Raw genomic sequence first — 19,674 nt, 5'->3', positions numbered from 1 at the left:
CTTTAATCCTCACAAGAAAAGCGGAAGAGTATCAGCAATTTAGCACAGTTTTGCTGCACCAAGTTTTTAAAATATAGAAGGCTCGCCTACTGTATAGAAGCATCACCTTTCTGAAAATATAATGCAGCTATTTTCCACTACAGAAACGATTCTTTCCCAAACATCAGAGCTTCTGATGCAATCTGGTTTTTTTTTTTTTTTTTTTTTTTTTTTTTTTTTTGCTATCCCAGTAAATCATTTATATAGTGCTTGATTCACAAAATCCTGGGTTTTTTTTTAAGATGCACAAAATATACCATAAGCATATCGACTCTTGCATGCTGTGTTCTTGCCAGATAGCCACCAAAAGGTTTATAGATTTCCCCCATTATAAACTAATTGATATTCTGTAACAGCTTTAATCTTCTTAGCAGTTCTCTCCTTTGGAGTCTGAGAGGACAAGCGTTCAGGATGTTATATGAAAGGAGAAGAGAATCAAGAAACCTGTGGATTTTCTTAGTGGTAAGACACCCTAGAGACTGGGCTGATACATAGGAAGTGTGATTCTTAAGGTTACAGAACCCATCGTGGGGAAGATGGATCCCTCATCTTAGTCATCAAATGGGATGACTAATCAGGAGGAGACTCCTCTAAGGGCAGGTAAGCAGTTTAGGACACCCGCCATTGATCTCTCAGAGCCTCAGTTTTGCCATCTGTAAGACGGAACTGTTTCCCCTGCCTTCACAGTTCCAAAGAAGGAACAATATTTCATTTCTGGGGTGGCCAGGAGAGGGGACACAGGGCAGGCCAAAGTACGAATGCTCATGCTGCCCACACGGCCTGCTAATTTATGCTTTCCCTGCTGTGGTGAACTCACCGGTACAGGCTCTCCCCTGCCAGGGAGGCCCACAGCTCCTCGCTGCTCAGCCTGTCCCTGCATCAGTCAGTTCAGGTGCAAAGTGGTAGGGACAGATCCGTGTTGTGCTCTCTGGATCAGCCTCTCCAACAATATGCCTAATATTCTGGAGTCGTGTGAATCCTGTCTCTATCTCACAATTGACTCAGAGGAGGAGAGATGTGATAGTCATTTTATAATGACAAGGGGGAAATGACGGTAGAAAACTTAGTGGGAGAAACCTGGATTCAAAGTTAAATATAACTGGATGTCCACTACACAAAGCGTAATGTAAAGGGTCTAAATGTAGATTCACATTACGGATTATTGTCTAGCTAGTAAATAACAGATGAGTTAGCACTATACCTACTGACCTGGGGATGTCTGTGATACATTAACAGGGAAAATAAAAGAAGAGCAATATATACAGTATGATCCCACTAAAAGGGGAGAAAAAAACATGTAAAGCTTAGGGGCAAAAGTTCTAGAATCAGAATGCATGGTTTTGAATCAAAGTTCTGCCTCGTTGTTCTAAGTAGACTGGCCATTTACTTAACCCCTCTGTATCTCAGTTTTCTCATCTGTAAAATGGGGATAAAAATATTACCTTTATTAAGTAGAAAAAGGAGGTTTGAGATCATTGAGTCCAGTGGTTTTCATACTGGGAATGACAGAAGCCACAACAGCGCTGAGGTGATGAATGGGTAAATGCACTGAGCACAAATGCTCAGTAAGTATTAGCTCTTGTTACTACACGTTAGTGTTATGATGCAGAGTGGTCTAGAAGGATACACACCAGACTGTTGACATGAGTTACTTCAGTTGGCCTGCAACTAGAGGGGGATTGGGAGGGTATGAAAGAGAAAATGGAAATGAACAGACACTGGGAACCAAAGAACATGTTCAGATGGCAGATTAGATGCTCAATAGCAAATGTCACAGGGAAGTGCAAATCCAAACAACAATGAGAAACCACTACACACCTATTCCAATGGCAAAAATCCAAAACACTGACAACACCAAATGCTGACAAGGATGTGGCGCAACAGGAACTCTCATTCATTGCTGGTGGGAATGCACAATGGCATAGTCACTTTGGAAGACAGTTTGGCAGTTTCTTGCACAACTAAACATACTCTTATCATACGATCCAGCAACTGCCACCTTCCTTGGTATTTACCTAAGTGAGCTGAAGACTTACGTCCACACAAAAACCTGTACATTGATGTTTAGAGCAGCTTTATTCATAATTGCCAAAACTTGGAAGCTACCAGGATGCCCTTCAGTAGGTGAATGGATAAATAAATGGTGGTACATTCAGACAATGGAATACTATTCAGCACTAAAAAGAAATGAGCCACAAGTTATAAAAAGACATGGTGGAACATTAAATGCATATTACTAAGTGAGAGAAGCTGATCTGAAAAGACTGCATGCTGTCTGATTCCAATTTTATTAGACATTCTAGAAAAGGCAAAACTACTGAGACATTTAAAATGTTAGTGGGTGCCAGGGGTTAGGAGGGAGGGAGAGATGAATAGGCAGAGCACAGAGGATTCTTAGGGCAGTAAACTATTCCATATGATGCTATAATGGTAGACACATGTCATTATACATTTGTCCAAACCCACAGAATATATAACACCAAGAGTGCACCTTAATATAAACTATGGATTTTGGGCGATAATGATGGGCTGCTGTAGGTTCATCCACTGTAACAAATGTACCCCTCTGATGCAGGTGCAGGACACTGATGAGGGAGTGGGTGTGGGGGGATATGTGTAGGGGGTGGAGGGGTGGATGGGAACTCTCTGTGCTTTCAGCTTAATTTTGCTGTGAACCTGAAACTGCTCTAAAAAATAAGGCCTATTAAAAAAAAAAACACACTGGGAAAGGGGAGAACCCTAAATGTTAACAGTAATTGCCTCCAGGTGATGAGGTTATGGATGGCTCTCTCTGTGCTTTCCACATTTCCGTCTTGACTGCTAGCCTGTGCTCATGACGTTCCCTCTGCCTGGAACATTCTTCTCCCTTCCCTACCCCAAGGAGAAGTATCTGCTTATCCTTAGGATCGAGTTCAGCTGCAATTTTTTCTGGGAAGTCTTCCCTGATCTTCTCCATGCTCGACAGCACCTGGACCTCCACCAAGGGGCACATACTCCATGGTCTTACGATTGCCCCTTACCTTGTCTGTCTGCCCTGCTGGATGTGAGCCTTAGAAGAGAAGTCTATTTTATTCCCGTTGTAGCCCCAGCACCTGCTGCAGCGACGGGCACAGAGTCATTTCATGAATATGAATGAAATCAGGACAAATGTAGAGAAAAACAAAATCAGCAGCACAAAACTCAAGGTGAAGAGAACCCAAACAATACGGTGAAAGTGGGGAATGGCCATCCCAACAGTTGTGGTGGTCCTGGAAGCAAACTAAGGCTTCGAGAGAGATGACAAGAAACGAGGAACAGATGCTGATGGGCTCGTGTCAAGAGTGGTACGTTGCAATGCAAATCACGTCAGGGCAAATGGATCTCCTTGACGTGTCTCCAGGACTGGCATGGTGTCACAGCGCAGGTCAGAGTTAATAAGCCCATCATAGCAGGAAGAGCTGGGACCTTGGTCTCAATGGTGAGAGCCTCTACCATGTGTACTAATGGGCCCTGCAATGTCCATACTCCCTCCAGCACCAATCACTGCCAACAATCTGTTGATAGCTCCACACACGCTTGCTTGCTTAAGAACCTCCTTTCAGGGAACCCTTCCATGTGTATGTTTTTGTTTGTTTGCTGATGGGGAGCTGCATTGGGGGAAATGATGTCAGTGAGATCATATCATAGCCTTTCGTTTCTGCACCTCATCATTCCAGGTGGCCCACAGTTCATCCAAAGACAATAATCCCATCCAGGTCTACATATCCTATTATTTTTGGAAAATCAATATTGTTTGGAAATGGGGAGGGGAAGGAGAATAGAAAGAAACAAATGAACAAAGACCCCTCTTGATTTTCCTAATAAAGATCTCCTATCTGGGCAGTGTAATCTGGAGGCAGGTCTGCCACCCTACACGCTCACCTTTCTCCCACTAGTGCAAAAACACCTCTATGTCCTCCTCATCCTCAAGCCAAGCCCCCACATTTGAAGAGCTTTTGGAGCCCCCTGGAAAACTCCGCAGTGCTCTATTTGCAAGCAGGGCCAGGATTATTCCGGGGCCAACGTTTGCCTTCACTCTAGTCCCCAGTGCTGCCTGCACAAAGCTCTGGATCTTATTTCAAGAATTCATCTGCTCCAATTTTGTCTCCTACCCGAGGTCTCGACCCTCAGCCAAATTAAAATTAGTTGCCCTGAGGATCCTAGAAGAGGCTCATTTCAGAGGAAAATGGCTTCTTCTAGGCAGCGCCAATCAAGCCTGTAGTTAGCATCTATGAATTTCAACTCTGAGAACTGCCTCTGCTCACGTGGCCCAGAGGAATCTGTCTTTCACGGTGGCCCATATTTGCCGTACTTGAGACAGGCCTCTCTAGAATTCTGAAGTTGTTTCTCTCAAATCTCATTTTTAAAACAATCACTGCTAAGTTTTTCTTCCAAAGCTGCCTTGAGAATTTCTTCTTGAAACAAGAAGAATGATTGCTTTTCTGAAGAACGCAGTTGCAAAATCTGACAGCTAACGTGCAGGCAGGACTGAGGGGCAAGAGGTAAGAGTTCTCCTCTGCATTCCATGCCCGATTCACTGAGAAAAAAGGGCAACAGTCAGGGGCTGCAGTTCTCATTCCTGTCTGTGAAATGGGACAGTATTCATTCTCTTCTCTATCTTATTAGGGTTTGGGAACGGTACTGCATTGGGTTAATGTTTTTGCTCTCTGGAGAAACAGATGTTACCTGGTGAATGTCATTCTTATAAAATTTACCTTTTCTTTCTCAAGATTGTTACAGACTTTTTTTTATGGGGGGAGGGGGAATCACGTTATTTTCATCACTGAGTACAACACTGAGGAAATTGGGATATTGGAGAATAAACCATTATGGTCCAGGATTGGTCGTGTTTGATAATGAGCTCTCTTTAGCAAGAAGTTTGCTCTTCAGTACAATGGAAAATGATGTATTGAGAAGCATCCTGGGGGGTAGAAAACAGTAATGTGCTTCTGCAGATGTTTCACATTAACAGCTAAGACGAGGGGACAGGCTGTACTAAGAAGAGGGGACAGGCTGTACTGGGAGCGTAGAGTGGGGATTCTTGTCTCTCCTCTGCAACCAGCTGGCCATGTGCTCTTAGTTAAGCTTGTCCACCGCTTCAGGACTCAGGTTTCCCATCTGTACAATGAGTAGGCTGTTACATCTGCAATTTTCACACATTTTTAAGCAGTGGAGTTCCTCTTAGTGAACAATTTTCCAGAAACCAAATATAGACCATGCCAGGAGAGGTATGTGAACCCCACCTGCACCTGTGAGGTTCTTCACAGCCCTCACAGTCCTCCCTGATGCATTCCTGGGCCCCCTACTGCTCAGAGGCACACGTTCAAAGCCAGTAGCCCTGGATGACCTTGAAACTCTTTTCTAACCCAACAAGTAGAGCTGCTGTTTCTAATCTGGATGATGCCGGGTTCACTCTCCCTCTGGAGGACTAATGCCCTGTGATGCTCAGAGATGGATCCTGCCAAGTGTTATGGGTCTGCCCCATGCTTCAGAAAAGAGGCGACAGGGACCTGAACCTGAAACCCAAAGACGTGGGCCAGCGCCGGTCGCCAAAGGAACCGCTGTGTCTTCCACAGCCACACCTATCTCGCTGACTGAAGACGACCCTGTTGCGAGTGATGGTTTTCCCCGTGTGTGGATACAGCTGTAGCTGCCATATATTTTCCCTTCTTCTCTGCTCCCCCATTCATTCATTCACTAATTCACAAACATTTATTAACCACAAATGGTCTAATGAGGAAGCCTGATAATGAACAGGTTGGCAAACAGCCCTGTGACCCCACGTGGAGAAGAGAGCACAGCGGCAGGGGTGGGGGACCAAAGTGAACACGGAGAGGAGCCCGGCGCGGGAAGCGCTGGGAAGAGGATGTCCGGGCCCAGGGAAGAACACGAGAAGACCCCAAGGCAGGATGGAGCCTGGCGTGCTCCAGAACAGAAGGCCCTGCTGTGGCTGCTACACGAAGAAGGGGAGCAAAGCGCAGAGGGCAATCCTCACGGCTGTGGCTCTCAAGAACCCGAGGGAAGGCTCGGGTGCTCACCCTGAGCAGCAGGGGCTGTGTCTGCTGCAGCACAGTAAATGGACGTCAGTTAATGACTTGAGCAATGTGCTCATTTATATTCATTTTCACCACCTGGCTGAGAGCCCGTGGCCTGGGGCTGGCGGGCCCAAACTGGGGGAAGGATGAGGTTGGGAGAGGAGGAGGGGTAAAGGACGAAAGGCAGGAAAGGCAACGGTAGAGCATGGGTCTGGGGCTCTGAGTCCACGGGTCTGGGTGTTCTGCTCACTGGCTGTGTGAGTCTGGGCAAGTCACCTGACCCCAGCTCCTCGTTGGAGACACAGAGACCCCCAGGGCCTCCCTCAGAGGCTGTCGTCAAGAATAAATGAGATAATGTATGAGCCTGGCACATAGAAATGGTCCCCGGAATGGTGAATGGATGGGGAGACAATTTAGGCGGAAGGTGGGACAATAGCACATTTTTTTAGTGCTTTACAGTTTGCAAAGCCCTTTCACTCAAGGAACGGGGGAGACCGTACCTCCATGTCTGTACATTTATCCCTGACACCCCCTCCAACAAACTAGACGTAAATAATGTTAATAGTAATAATGATAATACCAAGCTTAAATGTTTATTTCTAATGTTCACTTTGTGCCATGTACTGTCCTAACCACTTGACATGTATTAACCCACTTAATAGTCATAGCTACCTAAGAGGGAGATTCCCTTTTACAGATGAGGGAACTGAAGTACAGAGAGATTAAGTGACTGGGTCAAGGTCACAGAGCTAATAAGTGACAGGGTCAGGATCAAAGAGGTAACTATTGCTAAAGAATGGTGCTACAGACACAAGGAGACACACCCACAGGTGACTTCACAGACCTCACTTCAGGGACACAAATAAATCTCATATAATGGATGCTACTGTAACCATGGCGGAAGTACTAAGGGAACAGAGGAAACGAGCTCTGATCATTTAGTTGTCAAACACGTATTAAGCACCTACTATATGCCTAAGGAGTTGAGGATATGTAGTGAACAAGGCTGATGGGGTGGTCCCAGCTCTCAGAATGTGGAATCTGGGAGAGGAAACACACAACAGACCAATGTTTACACACACAATGCTCACATGTTACACTTATTTGTATTTTAATTCTGATGTGATAAGAGCAAAGAAGGAAAAGTAAAGGGTCCCATGACAATGAGTGTATGTCAAGGGTTAGGGGAGAGGGCTTCCCTGGTGGTGCAGTGGTTAAGAATCCGCCTGCCAATGCAGGGGACACAGGTTCGAGCCCTGGTCCAGGAAGATCCCACATGCCACGGAGCAACTAAGCCCGTGCGCCACAACTACTGAGCCTGCTCTCTAGAGCCTGCGAGCCACAGTTACTAAAGCCCGGGCACCCAGAGCCCATGCTCCATAACAAGAGAAGCCACTGCAATGAGAAGCCCGCGCACTGCAACAAAGAGTAGCCCCCGCTCACTGCAACTAGAGAAAGCCCGCGCGCAGCAACGAAGACCCAATGCAGCCAAAAATAAATAAATAAAATAAATAATTTTTAAAAAAGTTACAGGGAGAATTAGAGACGGTAGGAACTGAGTTCAAAATGTGTGTGTATGTATATGTGTGTACACACACACACACACCGCCACGTAAGTGGGGTGTAGTACTAAAACGGGGCGGCAAGCAGCTCAGCTTTGATTATTCTGGAGTGTACTTAGATTCCCTCTCTTCACTACTTATTAGTGCCTCTACAAGAAAGTGAGAGAGGAAAGGGCTTCTCTTGATTTTCCTGCAAGTGGTGAAAGCTCTGATACAAAGAATAAGCTCGAGACCATTGGCTGGAGGGCAAATTCTTCTTGGATTTCATTTGTGGCTCCACCTCTGTGTCTCTTAAACCCATGGGTGAGGCCCATAGCGAAGAGGTGCTGCAGTGTGGTCTAGTGGTTAAGATCATGTGCATGGGGTCAGACAGATGTGGCTTGGTCACCACATCACCATCTAAGAGCTGTGTGACCAAGGGCAAGTCACTTAACCTCTCTGAGCCTCAGTTTGTGCATCTGTAAAGTGGTGTGGCAGATACTGCAGGTGGGCTGCCCTGATACCTTCTCTAATCCACTTCTTTTCCTATTTCTACTAAAGAGGCCAAAATCAGAACACTCACGTTCCCAGCCACCCTTGCAGATATGGGTGCCCAAATGTCACAGTTCTGGCCAAAAGCCTCTGGGGAGACTTTCCTGAATAAGAAGGCAAAGTCTTCAAAGGAAGAGGCTTTGTTCTCTTTGCCTTTCCTCCTTCTTCCTGCCTGGAAGGTAGAATTCCCAGAGGTATAGCAGCCATTTTGTAACCATGAGGATGAGGAAGTGGGAAGAGAGAAGTCTGGTTCTCCAATGATAGACTCGAGCAGCTGTACCAATCCTGGATCTCATTATCAAATGAATGAATAAATGAATAAACCCCTTACTTGTTTGAGCTATTATTTAAAGTTCTCTATTATTTGCAGTTTAATGCACTTCTACATTGAAACAAATGGGATAAAAACAGAACCTATTTCATGGGTCGTTGTGTGGTCTAAGTAAGATAACTTGTGTTCAGTGCCAGGTTCATGGCCTCAAGCATCAGTACATGGTGGCCCACATGCTAGTGCTGCTGAAGATGGGAAAACCTACTACCCCTTTGGCAAGTCACTGAACGGAGTGTGGAGGGTGGGAAGCTGGGTGAAATGGGCCCTACCTCGGTCACTGAAGTCATCCACCAGGACAATCTCGGCGATCAGCTCCGGGGGCGAGCGGGTCAGCACGCTGTGAACGGTGCGGAGGAGGGAGGACCAGCCCTCGTTGTGGAAGGGGATGATGATGCTGGTGTTGGGGAGCGTCTCCAGGTAGCGTTTGCTGTTGCAGCTAGATGGAGACACGGGGGGGACAGAGAGAGGACAGGTTCAGCTCTCATGTTGTCAGGAGAACTCATGCACGTGGTTCAGTTAACTGCAATTCCTACTTCCTCTCCAGGCTTCAGGGAATGAGTGAAAGCTGGGGACACCACGGTCACTTCACAACTTTCTTCTACTTGGCATCCCAAAGTCCTGCCTCTAATCCCTGCACACAGAGTGCATAGGGATACACACACACACATGCCCCCCCCCCCACCCAGCTTTGTACACGAGCAGTTACAGAACAACAACCCCCAACAGTGACGGAGCAGCACCGAGGTTTGGTGCTTTACATGCACTAACTTGTTTACGCCTCAACTGTGATAGGAACATGGTTGTCCATCCTCATGATTCCATGTAGAAGACAGCCCTTCGGTAACACTCTTGTCTCTCTCCCCCCACCCCCCTTGCACATTCCTCGCTATGGAGGAGAAACCATGTGTCCTTAAACCTGGAAGAATAAACTGGGCTTCACCGGCTTGGCCCCTCTTCTCTCCCTCCCTGGGCTCTGTGGGCAGAGGGCACATTTTTCTCCTTTGCTTTCCACCAGCCCCATGGTAAGCTTGGGGGCAGAAGGCCCTGTTCCTGTGGGCCTTTAATCTCATGGTAATACCCCAGATAATTAACATAGTTGCTTAATATCAGCAAATATTTAGTTGGTGTTCAAACTTCCCTGATGTTTTTGTGTCTTATTACAGCTGGTTTGTTTAAATCTGCATCAAGACAAGGCCCACATTACTGCTTTTAGCTGATGCATCTCCTAGGTCTCTTTTCCCCTTACCATTTGTTTAAGAAACTGGGTCATTTGTTCTATAGTATTTCCCACAGTCTGCATTTTGCTTCCTGCGTTGATGTGGTGTCTCTCAACATCTTCCTCTGTCTGCCCCACTTTGCCTCCTGTAAACTGGTAGTTAGATCTAGAGGCTTGATCAAATTCGATGAGATATTCTGGCAGCCTCTTCATAGGTGCTGGTGTGAGCATTCCTTGGGAAACACATAATGTCCAGTTGTCTTTCCTTTTGTGATGTTGGTGGCCAAAGATGATTTGCATCTAAATCCTTTATTTCATCAGGGGTTTGCCAAATGGTGATTTCTAATTCTATCATTCTTTCTTTACTAGCTGGAATACTTCCATGGAGAAAAACTTTACCATGTCAACTATTTGGCTACACTGAAGTATAGGAAAGATAGGCTAAGTTCTTGATTCTTAATTTACCGATTTTCAGAAGGACTTGGTTCCCTAGTATCCTCCAAAGATGGCCAATTATTTGTTTTCATTATGAACTCATAAAATTTAACATAATCAATATGTTTCAATTCAACGCTAGTATTATTCTTCTTGGTTCCCAAATAAGCCTATTTTTAGCCCAAGGCGGTCTTCTCAAGTTGGCTCCTAGTCCTTTGCACACGGTCACAGAGTACTGACAGTTTCTTTGTTTTCTGACAAAAGGTATCAAAAGATTCTCCAGGCTCAACTTGTATGTTTCCTGCTCTAACCTGGAATCAACCATTCTGCCAAGGAACCCTGGCTCTTTAATATTATCAACATAACCATTTAGATGCTGCAATATGGGCACTAAGTGCATTCATTACTATTATGTTGGTTATGGCTTCTACGCCTTTACGAGTTTATGCTAAAATTTCATATATATATACAATTTCATAAACATAAAATTACAGTTTTATTAAACTTTAATTTTATATTGTATCTTTTTTATTGAGATATAATTCACATACCATAAAATTCAACATAAAATTCACCCTTTTAAAGTGTATAACTCAGTCATTTTTAATATATCCACAAAGTTGTACAACCATCACCACTATCTAATTCCAGAACATTTTCATCACCCCCCAAAAGAAACTTCCTATCTATCAGCAGTCACTACCCATTATCCACGGCCCCCAGTCCCTGGAAATCACTAATTTGTTTTCTGTTCCCATGGATTTTCCTATCCTAGACATTTTATACAAATGGAATCATATAACATGTGGCCTTTGTGTCTGGGTTCTTTCACTTAAGCATAATATTTTCAAGGTTCATTCATGTTGTAGCATGCATCAGTACCTCATTCTTTTTCATGGCTGAATAATAGTCCACTGTACAAATACAACACATTTTATTTATTCATTCATCACCTGATGGACATTTGGGTTGTTTCTACCTTTTGGCTATTATGAATAATGCTGCTGTGCACATTCATGTACAAGTTTTGGGGTAGACATATGTTTTCAATTCTCTTGGGTATATATCAAGAAGTAGAATTGCTGGGCCATAAAGTAACTCCATGTTTAACTTTTTAAGGAACTGCCAACTATTTCCAAAGTGACAGCACCATTTTACATTCCCACCAACTATGTATGAGGGTTCCAATATCTCCACATGCTCACCAACTCTTGTTATTGCCCATCTTTTTGATTATAGCCATTCTACTGGGTGTGAAGTGGTATCTCATTACAGTTTGGCTTGCATATTCCTAATGATGAATGATGTTGAGCTTATTTTCATGTGCTTATAGGCTATTTGTATATCTTCCTTGGAGAAATGACTAGTAAATATGTATTTCATTTTCATATTGTTCCTTGCTGGTGTACAGAGATATAATAGATTTTTTATATTGAGCCTGTGTCTTGCAACCTTGCTGAACTTGTTAGTTCTAATAATATTTTTTTGGTGTGGATTCCTTAGGATTTTCTATACACAAGACAGTGTCATCTGCAAATAGAGATAGTTTTACTTCTTTCTTTTGAATCTAGATGCCGTTTATTTCTTCTTCTTGTCTAACTGTCTAGAAACTCCAGTACAATGTTGAATAGAAGAGGCAAGAGCAGACATCCTTGTTTTGCTCCTGACCTTAGAAGAGAAAGCTTTCAATCTTTCAGCATTAAATATAATGTTAGTGTGTGTTTTTCATCAATGCTCTTTATCAGGTTGAGGGAACTCCCTTCTATTCTCAGCTTGTTGAATATTTTTATCATGAAGAAGTGCTGGATCTTGTCAAATGCTTTTTCTGCATCTACTGATATAATCACATGGGTTTTGTTCTTTATCCTACTAATATAATGTATTACATTGATTGATTTTCATATATTGAACCAACCTTGCATTCCTGGGATAAATCCTATTTGGTCATGGTGTATAATCCTCCTTATATGTTGCCAAATTTGGTTTGCTAGTATTTTGCTGAGGATTTTTGCATCTATATTCATAAGGGATATTGGTCTGTAGTTTTCTCTTCTTGTTAGGTTTTTGTCTGGTTTTACATATTCTAACTCTTTTGCTAAAAATCTAGGTTCTTAACATTAACAGTTGCTTGTTTTTTTCCTATAATATATAACAGTTTCAGAAAAGCAATACTAATATTATTTCTAACAATATGATTACAGAAAATTTAAGATTCCTTTTGTTCTTCATTTCTTTTCATCTTTGGGGTATATTTCAACAGAGATATTAGGGATTTTCCCAGGGCCCAGAAAAGGGGAGCTGAGGACCAGGCAGGCCAAGAGGGAATAACAAAACTGCCCACCTTGGGCCTTCCCTGGTGACGCAGTGGTTAAGAATCCGCCTGCCAATGCAAGGGACACAGGTTTGAGCCCTGGTCTGAGAAGATCCCACATGTGCAGAGCAACTAAGCCCATGCGCCACAACTACTGAGCCCACGTGCCACAACTACTGGAGCCCGCGTGCCTAGAGCCTGTGCTCCGCAACGAGAAGCCACCACAATGAGAAGCCCGTGCAACGCAACTAAGAGTAGTAGTCCCTGCTCGCCGCAACTAGAGAAAGACCGTGTGCAGCAATGAACACCCAATACAGCCAAAAATAATATATATAATTAAATCTTTAAAACTATATAATATACGTCATAAAATCATTAGAGGAATGTTAATTGTAGAATCTCAATGGTGGGAATCTCGATGAGTGTTCTGTGTGCAACTCATTCAAGTTTTCTTTGACAATTTTCAGAAAGAAACGCTGGGAGGAAAAAAACAGGTCAGGGTCCATGGTCTCCTTAGCTTTAAATTCTACCTCTGCTAGCGGCACCAAGGGAAGCTGGGGGGTGGGACAGGGCAGGAATGAACCCATGGTGTCTGGCTGTGAGCCCAGTTACAGCTGCACGGACAGGGTGCCCCTAATTCTGGCAGTCCAGTTTTGATGGACAGGTCAGTCTCTCTCTTTCCCCTTCTTTCACGTCCCCTCTTGCTCCTGCATCTAGCTGGGCTGCTTTTATCCAGGCCCCACCTCCGGGCCCTCCTCTGCCCCTTCCCCCACCTCTCTAACACCTTTGATCATTTCAGCCAGTCTTGGGGGAAGCCTTTTCCAACTTCATTATGTCGACCTTCACAAATGAACAAAAGCACCTCTTCTCAAAATACCCTTTCCCTTAATTTGGCTGCGTCCTCTGTGGCCAAGAAAGACAGGTAATATCTCGTTTTCTACAAGAGTTCCTGCCTTCCATCCAATTTTGCAGGAGGCTCACTCGTTGTGGCAGGGTTGGAGGGGGGGTTAGCTGTAATAAATTGCCTGGAGTCCATGGGGTGAAATACAACAGCGCTATTACGGCGCAGAGAGCCCTGGCTCTCTTGAACCCCAGAGCTGGGGCCCACAGCCTGCCGCTAGATACACAAACACCATCATGTACTAAGGAAAGCAGATGATGCGACAACAGACTAAATTCACTTCTAGATTAACCCAATCCTGGATTTAAAATTATTCAGAACTTAAATAAAAGGCTCAGCCTTGATCATGTGCTTCTGGGGAGGCGAGGAGGATCTACTCTTTTTCTCCCTCCTCTAACCATCCACTCATTTATTTACTAAATAAACACAAAATGGCACTTCGACTTTTGCCACAGGCACTAGTCATTAGTTTGGTCCCAGCTTAGGCTACTGGTTCAAATAAAAAATTGTGTGCCATGCTGAAATGAATCTCTCCAGTATCCAGCAGGAAACTTGGCTCCACAGACTCGCCCACAGGCCACCTCCCTGTTGGGAGACCGTGTGAAAAGCCCCATTTCTCCTCCTCTTATTAGGCCTCAGATCGCAGCAGAGGAGGCCTGGGGGTGGCAGAGAGGAAGAGAGAAGGCCACCCCCCACCCCAGTGACACCCCCATCTTAGCTGTCACCTTTAAGACCTGTCTGCATGTTGTGTCTTAAGATCTCAACACTGGACAGTCGAGTATGCTCAGTCCTTGTATGTGTGATAAACACGAAGCATCCCTTTGCCCGATGCCTTCAGAGTGTGGTCTCCGGGACAGGGCAACTGGGGCACTGCTCCCAACGCAAAGAGGCTGGGTTTGGCTACGACCAGACAATAATAACCTCCTCCTTCCCCAGTTCATTGTGCCTGATGGTTTATAGAGAACTCTCCCTTTTTTCTAAGCTGCACCAACCCCTGAGAGGGAGACAAACCTGGGAGTGCTAACCCCATTCTCCACATGAGGAAGTGGAGCCCCTAGTGGAAAGTGACTTGGATCCAAGCCTCAAATCTAGAGAGTATTTACTTAAAATAATGCTTATAATATTTTTCTTGATGACAAAAGTGGTAATTGCTCACTATGAAAGGCTGGAAAACAGAAAGGCTAAAAGACAACCGCTAATGACTTCAAGATCTTGACACCGGAGATTGACCCCTGTGAAACATTTAGGGTATGTCTTCCTCCAAGCTCTTCTATGAACAAATATTCGTTTCTACAACGCGGCACATGGCACACTGACTTGATGGCCTCCCAGTCTCCATGGGTCCCCAGATACAGAGTGGGCTCCAGAGACACTTAGAAGGGGCCTTGCGGGGGCAGGAACGGGCAGAGCGATGCCCTCACAGAAGGTCAAAGCAGGGACACCATGACATTTCCATCACATGACATCAATCTTGGTGCCCCCCTGGCTCAGTATTTCTGGCTCCAGGAGACACCATAAAGGAAGAGGCAACTGTGGTATTTCAAACCTTACAACTATGAGCTGAGTGCAAAACAGCCCACCGCTTGCCCAAGCACTTCCTTTGTTATCTGGTTCACAGTCTGATGAGGTCCCAACCTCAACAGGACAAAGTTGAGCAAGATGTTCACGGCGTGAGGACCAAGAGGCACAGTCAGGGGTGCTTCTTGACACACTTTGAAGTGGTGAAAAGAGTAGAAACAGAGTGAATGTTCATCAATGGGGAAAGATTAAATAAATGAAAAATTTGAACTACAGAGTACTGATAGCAGTTAAAAAATAAGCTGGAAGATGACAATGATTATAACAGAATATATCTGTTAAGGATTTCTACTATGTTGGGCATAATAAGCACTTTCTGTGCATTAAGTCATTTAATTGTCACAAAGCTCTTATGAGGTAGGGACTATCGTTACTCCCATTACAATGACGAGCAAACAAGGCAGAGAGGTCAAATAACTTGCCCTAGGTCAAACAGCTGGTAAGAGCTGGAGCCTGGATGAAACCCATCTATAAAAATAAAATATTTTTATAGAGGTAATGTACTATTAATTATACAAGCAAAAAGAAGAATGAATAGATAAAAAAACAAAAACTGAGGGAACTAGGTAGGAGTCTGAAATCCTGGCTTCTGGTTTCTGCTCTGCCATGCAACATTCCAAGTCCCATCTTCTTGCCGGACCCCGGGTGCCCCTTATGTCGATAAGGGAGCTGGACAAAGGGCAAGTCTGGCGTGCCTGCTCTGTATTCCTTCTCCTTCTTTTGGTAAGAGCATCCTGATTCTCCTTGGGGAATCTCCCAGCCCTCAATTTCACAGGGTTTGGCGGAGGTCCTTGCCTTGCCTTGAGGGTAGGCAAGAGAGCCTGGCTCAGCCAGAGCATCGCAGCTCCACAGCCCCTGTGGTTGGTTCAGGGATGGGCACCTGTAAATCAGAGTAAATCTTGGCTGAGACAGCGGGGAGAGAGGGAAGCTCTTTTCTGCTGAAAATGAACGTGGGAGGATAGAAGTCTGATCTGCCTGGGGCCACCATACGGACTGTTTCCTATCTTAAAATGAAGTTAGCAGAACAGAAAACAGAGCCAAGAGTTGGAGAGAGAGGTTCCTGCTGGCATCACTCAGGGACCTGGATCTAGCTCTGGCAGAAGCCATTGTCTACTCCTGGCCTTTTCAGTTATGTGAGTCAATACATTGTCTTTTCTTCAGTCAGTTTGAGTTAGGTTTCTGTCACTTGTAACTATTAAGGATTTTGCTGATATAACTGGATCATCTCTAAGCCCCAACAGTCACATGAATCTGTTTTGGAACTAAGGATGGCTTTTGAAGGACTGAGGCAGAAACTTCCCCAGGTGCTCCCTCTGACCTGAAGGGGGCAGCCTCTCTCATGCTGCAGGAAGAGAACTTTGATCATTCACTGACTAGTAGAAAGTGGCCTGGGCTAAGGGCTGAAGTGGGGGGTGGGAAGCAGTAGGAGGACTCACTGGGGATTGAGCAGCCCCCAGTTGAATATTCCCTAAAGGATTCTGAGCCCTTGGGCATAAAGATGAATCGAATATACTGGCCTTAACATGTACCCTCAGGGCTTAGTGCTGGAGCACTAGAATAAGAAAGAAAGGAAGTCAAAATCAAAGGGAAGCATTTCAAAAATTTTCTCTCCAAGTCAACCTTGAAAAAGAACAATCCAGTCATTTTGAAGGGAACATAAAAAAAAAAAAATTTAATTCCCTAACATGGGACACTATCCACAGACCAAATCGAAATGCAAGTCCAGGGACTTCCCTTGTGGTCTAGTGGATAAGACTCCCTGCTCCAATGCAGGGGGCCCGGGTTCGATCCCTGGTCAGGGGAGCTAGATCCCGCATGCATACTGCAACTAAGAGTCCGCATGCTGCAACTAAGGGTCTGCATGCCACAACTAAATACCCCGCATGCTGCAACTAAGAGTGTGCATGCCTCAACTAAGGAGCCTGCATGCCTCAACTAAGGAGCCCACATGCCGCAACTAAGACCCAGCGCAGCCAAAATAAATAAATAAGTAAATAGATTTTTTTTTTAAAAAAAGAAGTGCAAGTCCATGAACACACCCAATATTGTATGTGCCTAAGGGAGCAAGAGTGCTCTGGGCCTGGGTTCAGATCCCGCTGTGCTACTCTGCAGCTGTGAGGCCTGGGGCAGCTTTCCATCCTTTGCTGAGACTCAGTTTCCTCATCTGTGAAGTGGGGATGGTCACACCAGGAGGATGGCAGGAGAACTAGGTGAGAATGGACAATTAAGACAGCCACAAGGAGGGAGGAGTAGCTAGCTCCAGCCCTGCAGACAGCTAAACGTGGAGGGGAACTCACAGCAAAGGGAGTGCTCCTGATTTCAATCCTCTTGGAATCAGGGATGGCCATCCCAGGAAAGGGCAAGGGGCTTCAGTAAGGGTACTTTCCAAGGTGGAAACTGTGTTAAGGGAAGGGACGTGAGCTGAAGAGACCCTCAGATCCGGATTCAAATCTCACCTTTGTCACTTAGAAGTGTGTCACTTGGGGAAGGTCACATCCTCCCTAAGCCTCAGGTTCCATGTGGGTAAAACGGGGATATAACTCTTTCCTATAAAGGCTGTCCCAAGGAATAAATGACATACCATATGTGAATGTACCTGGTATAGCACCTGGCTCAGACATGTGAGCTTCCACCTCCCCGAGGCCACGGTGTAGGTCATTTTCCAGCAAATGGTTTAAGTTCAAAATTCTGAAATTCTCCCCTCTGTATTTTGTATAAAGGACAGTTCCTTATAATACAACATTCTCAGGAAGACTATGTCTTTTGGGCTCTGGAGCCCCCAAGAAGCTTAGTGGAAGTTATAAATAGCTCCAGGCTCTGGAACAAAAGGAAGAAACTGGATCTTAGTGGGCAGAGTGTGAAAAACTCCTGCCCTTCACCCTCATCATCCCTCCAGATGCAGGTCTGGGCCCTCTCCTGACATACCCGACAGCAAGCCTTTTCTCTACAGCTGAGGCTCGGCTCCCCAGCCCTTCCCTCCCGCTCTGCGGGGGATGAGACAGGCGTGGGTTTCTCTTTAACACAGTCTGGCTGGAACCAGAGGAGCCGGAAAATTAGTGTGACAACATGTGCTGAGGCTGACATCTTTTTGAAGGTCCTTTTCCATTTAGGGGAGGCTTTGCCACACCCACCTGCTCTTCCCTCCTCTCAACAGTTAAGAGAATAACAAAGTTTATTAGTATTAATTATGCACCTCTGCACCACCAGTTCATCCCGTTTTGTGCCCCCTAATCTGTACCAGAGACTTCAGGTACAAGCAGTATTTAAAGGATCTTGGTTTGTGCAGTCTTTGCCTCTCCCTTTGAACTCACATTTTGGAAAGCCCTCTGCTCAGATCATATCTAGTTTTGAGACAGGTGTAAAAACCACAATAACAACAGCAAAAATTTTTAAAGCACACAGCAAAATCCAACAGTTTCTTCACATGGCTGTCGCACATGATAAAACTGGTCCTTCTGCAGACGTAACATGCAAAGTGTTCCATGTGCTCAAACTTTAAACACAGGCTGACAGCAGGAAGGAGGAACTCTGGTTAATCAATACGGTAGGTGAGGTCAAGAGGCCCGGAATTATCAGCATGAAATAACCACCATAAGGACCACACCTCCCGTTAGATGCCAGATGCCAGGTTAACAAGGTAAGGAGGAAATGGGCTTTAATATCAAGATTCTTCATGATTCATGACAAGAGGAGAAAAGAAGAAACTAAAATGTAAAGAAACATGTTCAAGGATGTTTTTGCCAGTGTTTCCAGAATGGAAACAACCTGTATGCCTGTCAACAGAGCAATGGTTGAATTTATGAGATTCCTGTGTAATATTATACAGCTATTAGAAATGTCTTAGAAAAGTGACCAAGATATGAGCGAAAAAAACCTACCTGTAGAATAAAACACATATAGTATGACCACATTTTTGTGGGGGAAAAAAACCCCAAACCAAAAAACCCCAAACCTCTTGCTATGTCTCCATATGTTGCATAAACAAAGGAAAAGTCTACAGAATGCTAAACTGATACCATTCACCACCTGGGCAGATTCAGGGTTGCAGGTGGCTGGCTGGGTGGGGGCACTATTGATTTTGTCCCCCAAAAAGGTGTGGAGAAGGAAGCTTACAATCGGGAGGGACTTATGTTCTAGTCTACGTCACATTGCTCCTAAGCTGAGCTGCTTCGCTTTTCTTATCATCATTCTGCCCGTGATACCATCTTAATGAAGGGAGAGAATTGATAATTGTCTTTATCTTCCAGTCATTATTCTCTTTTTCCTTAAATCCTTTCGAGGGCAATACCACTTAGAAATCAAACTCATCTCTTTAACCAATTTTACTGAGGGCGATTTATCTGCTCCCGGACAAGCATATGTTACCTTCAGCAGTGGGAGTGAAAGGCAACTCAAGCAGTGTCCGGGCTGTGTCCATTTATCTAGCCAACCCTGCTCGCTACGCCTGGCCCAAGAATCTTCATGCACAAAAGATTCGAATGTAAAAATGTCTGCTTCCTTCCCTGTGAGGAATGGGTCTCGGTCTTGTGTGATGCAGCAGAAGGAGCACAGGCTGGGGTCCAGGTGTGAGTCTCCTTTGCCTTCTACAGGCTGTGTGAACTGGAGCAAAGAACTCAGCTTCCCTGAGGTTTAGTGTATGCATCTGTAAAATGGAGCTAGTAATCCCCGTTAGACACAAACGATTTCAGAGAGGCCAGAATCACAAAAGAGTTGTGAC

General features: G+C 44.9%; 1 protein-coding gene across 1 annotated transcript in view; it reads right to left on the bottom strand.

The window, feature by feature from the left end:
* The window catches only part of GALNT10 (polypeptide N-acetylgalactosaminyltransferase 10), a gene marked incomplete at its 5' end in the record, with an annotated part of 112,949 nt that overhangs the window by 78,728 nt on the left and 14,547 nt on the right, over positions 1–19,674 (bottom strand). Inside the window, one exon of the mRNA XM_007452850.1 lies at positions 8,786–8,952. Within this exon, the coding sequence (XP_007452912.1) occupies positions 8,786–8,952 (167 nt within the window). The remainder of the gene's footprint in view (positions 1–8,785; positions 8,953–19,674) is intronic.

The sequence above is a fragment of the Lipotes vexillifer genome, unplaced genomic scaffold, assembly GCF_000442215.2.
Source record: "Lipotes vexillifer unplaced genomic scaffold, Lipotes_vexillifer_v1.1 scaffold697, whole genome shotgun sequence".
Classification (NCBI taxonomy): Eukaryota; Metazoa; Chordata; class Mammalia; order Artiodactyla; family Lipotidae; genus Lipotes; species Lipotes vexillifer.
The sequence above is the reverse complement of the archived record's forward strand: the minus strand, read 5'-3'. Positions and strand labels throughout refer to the sequence as shown.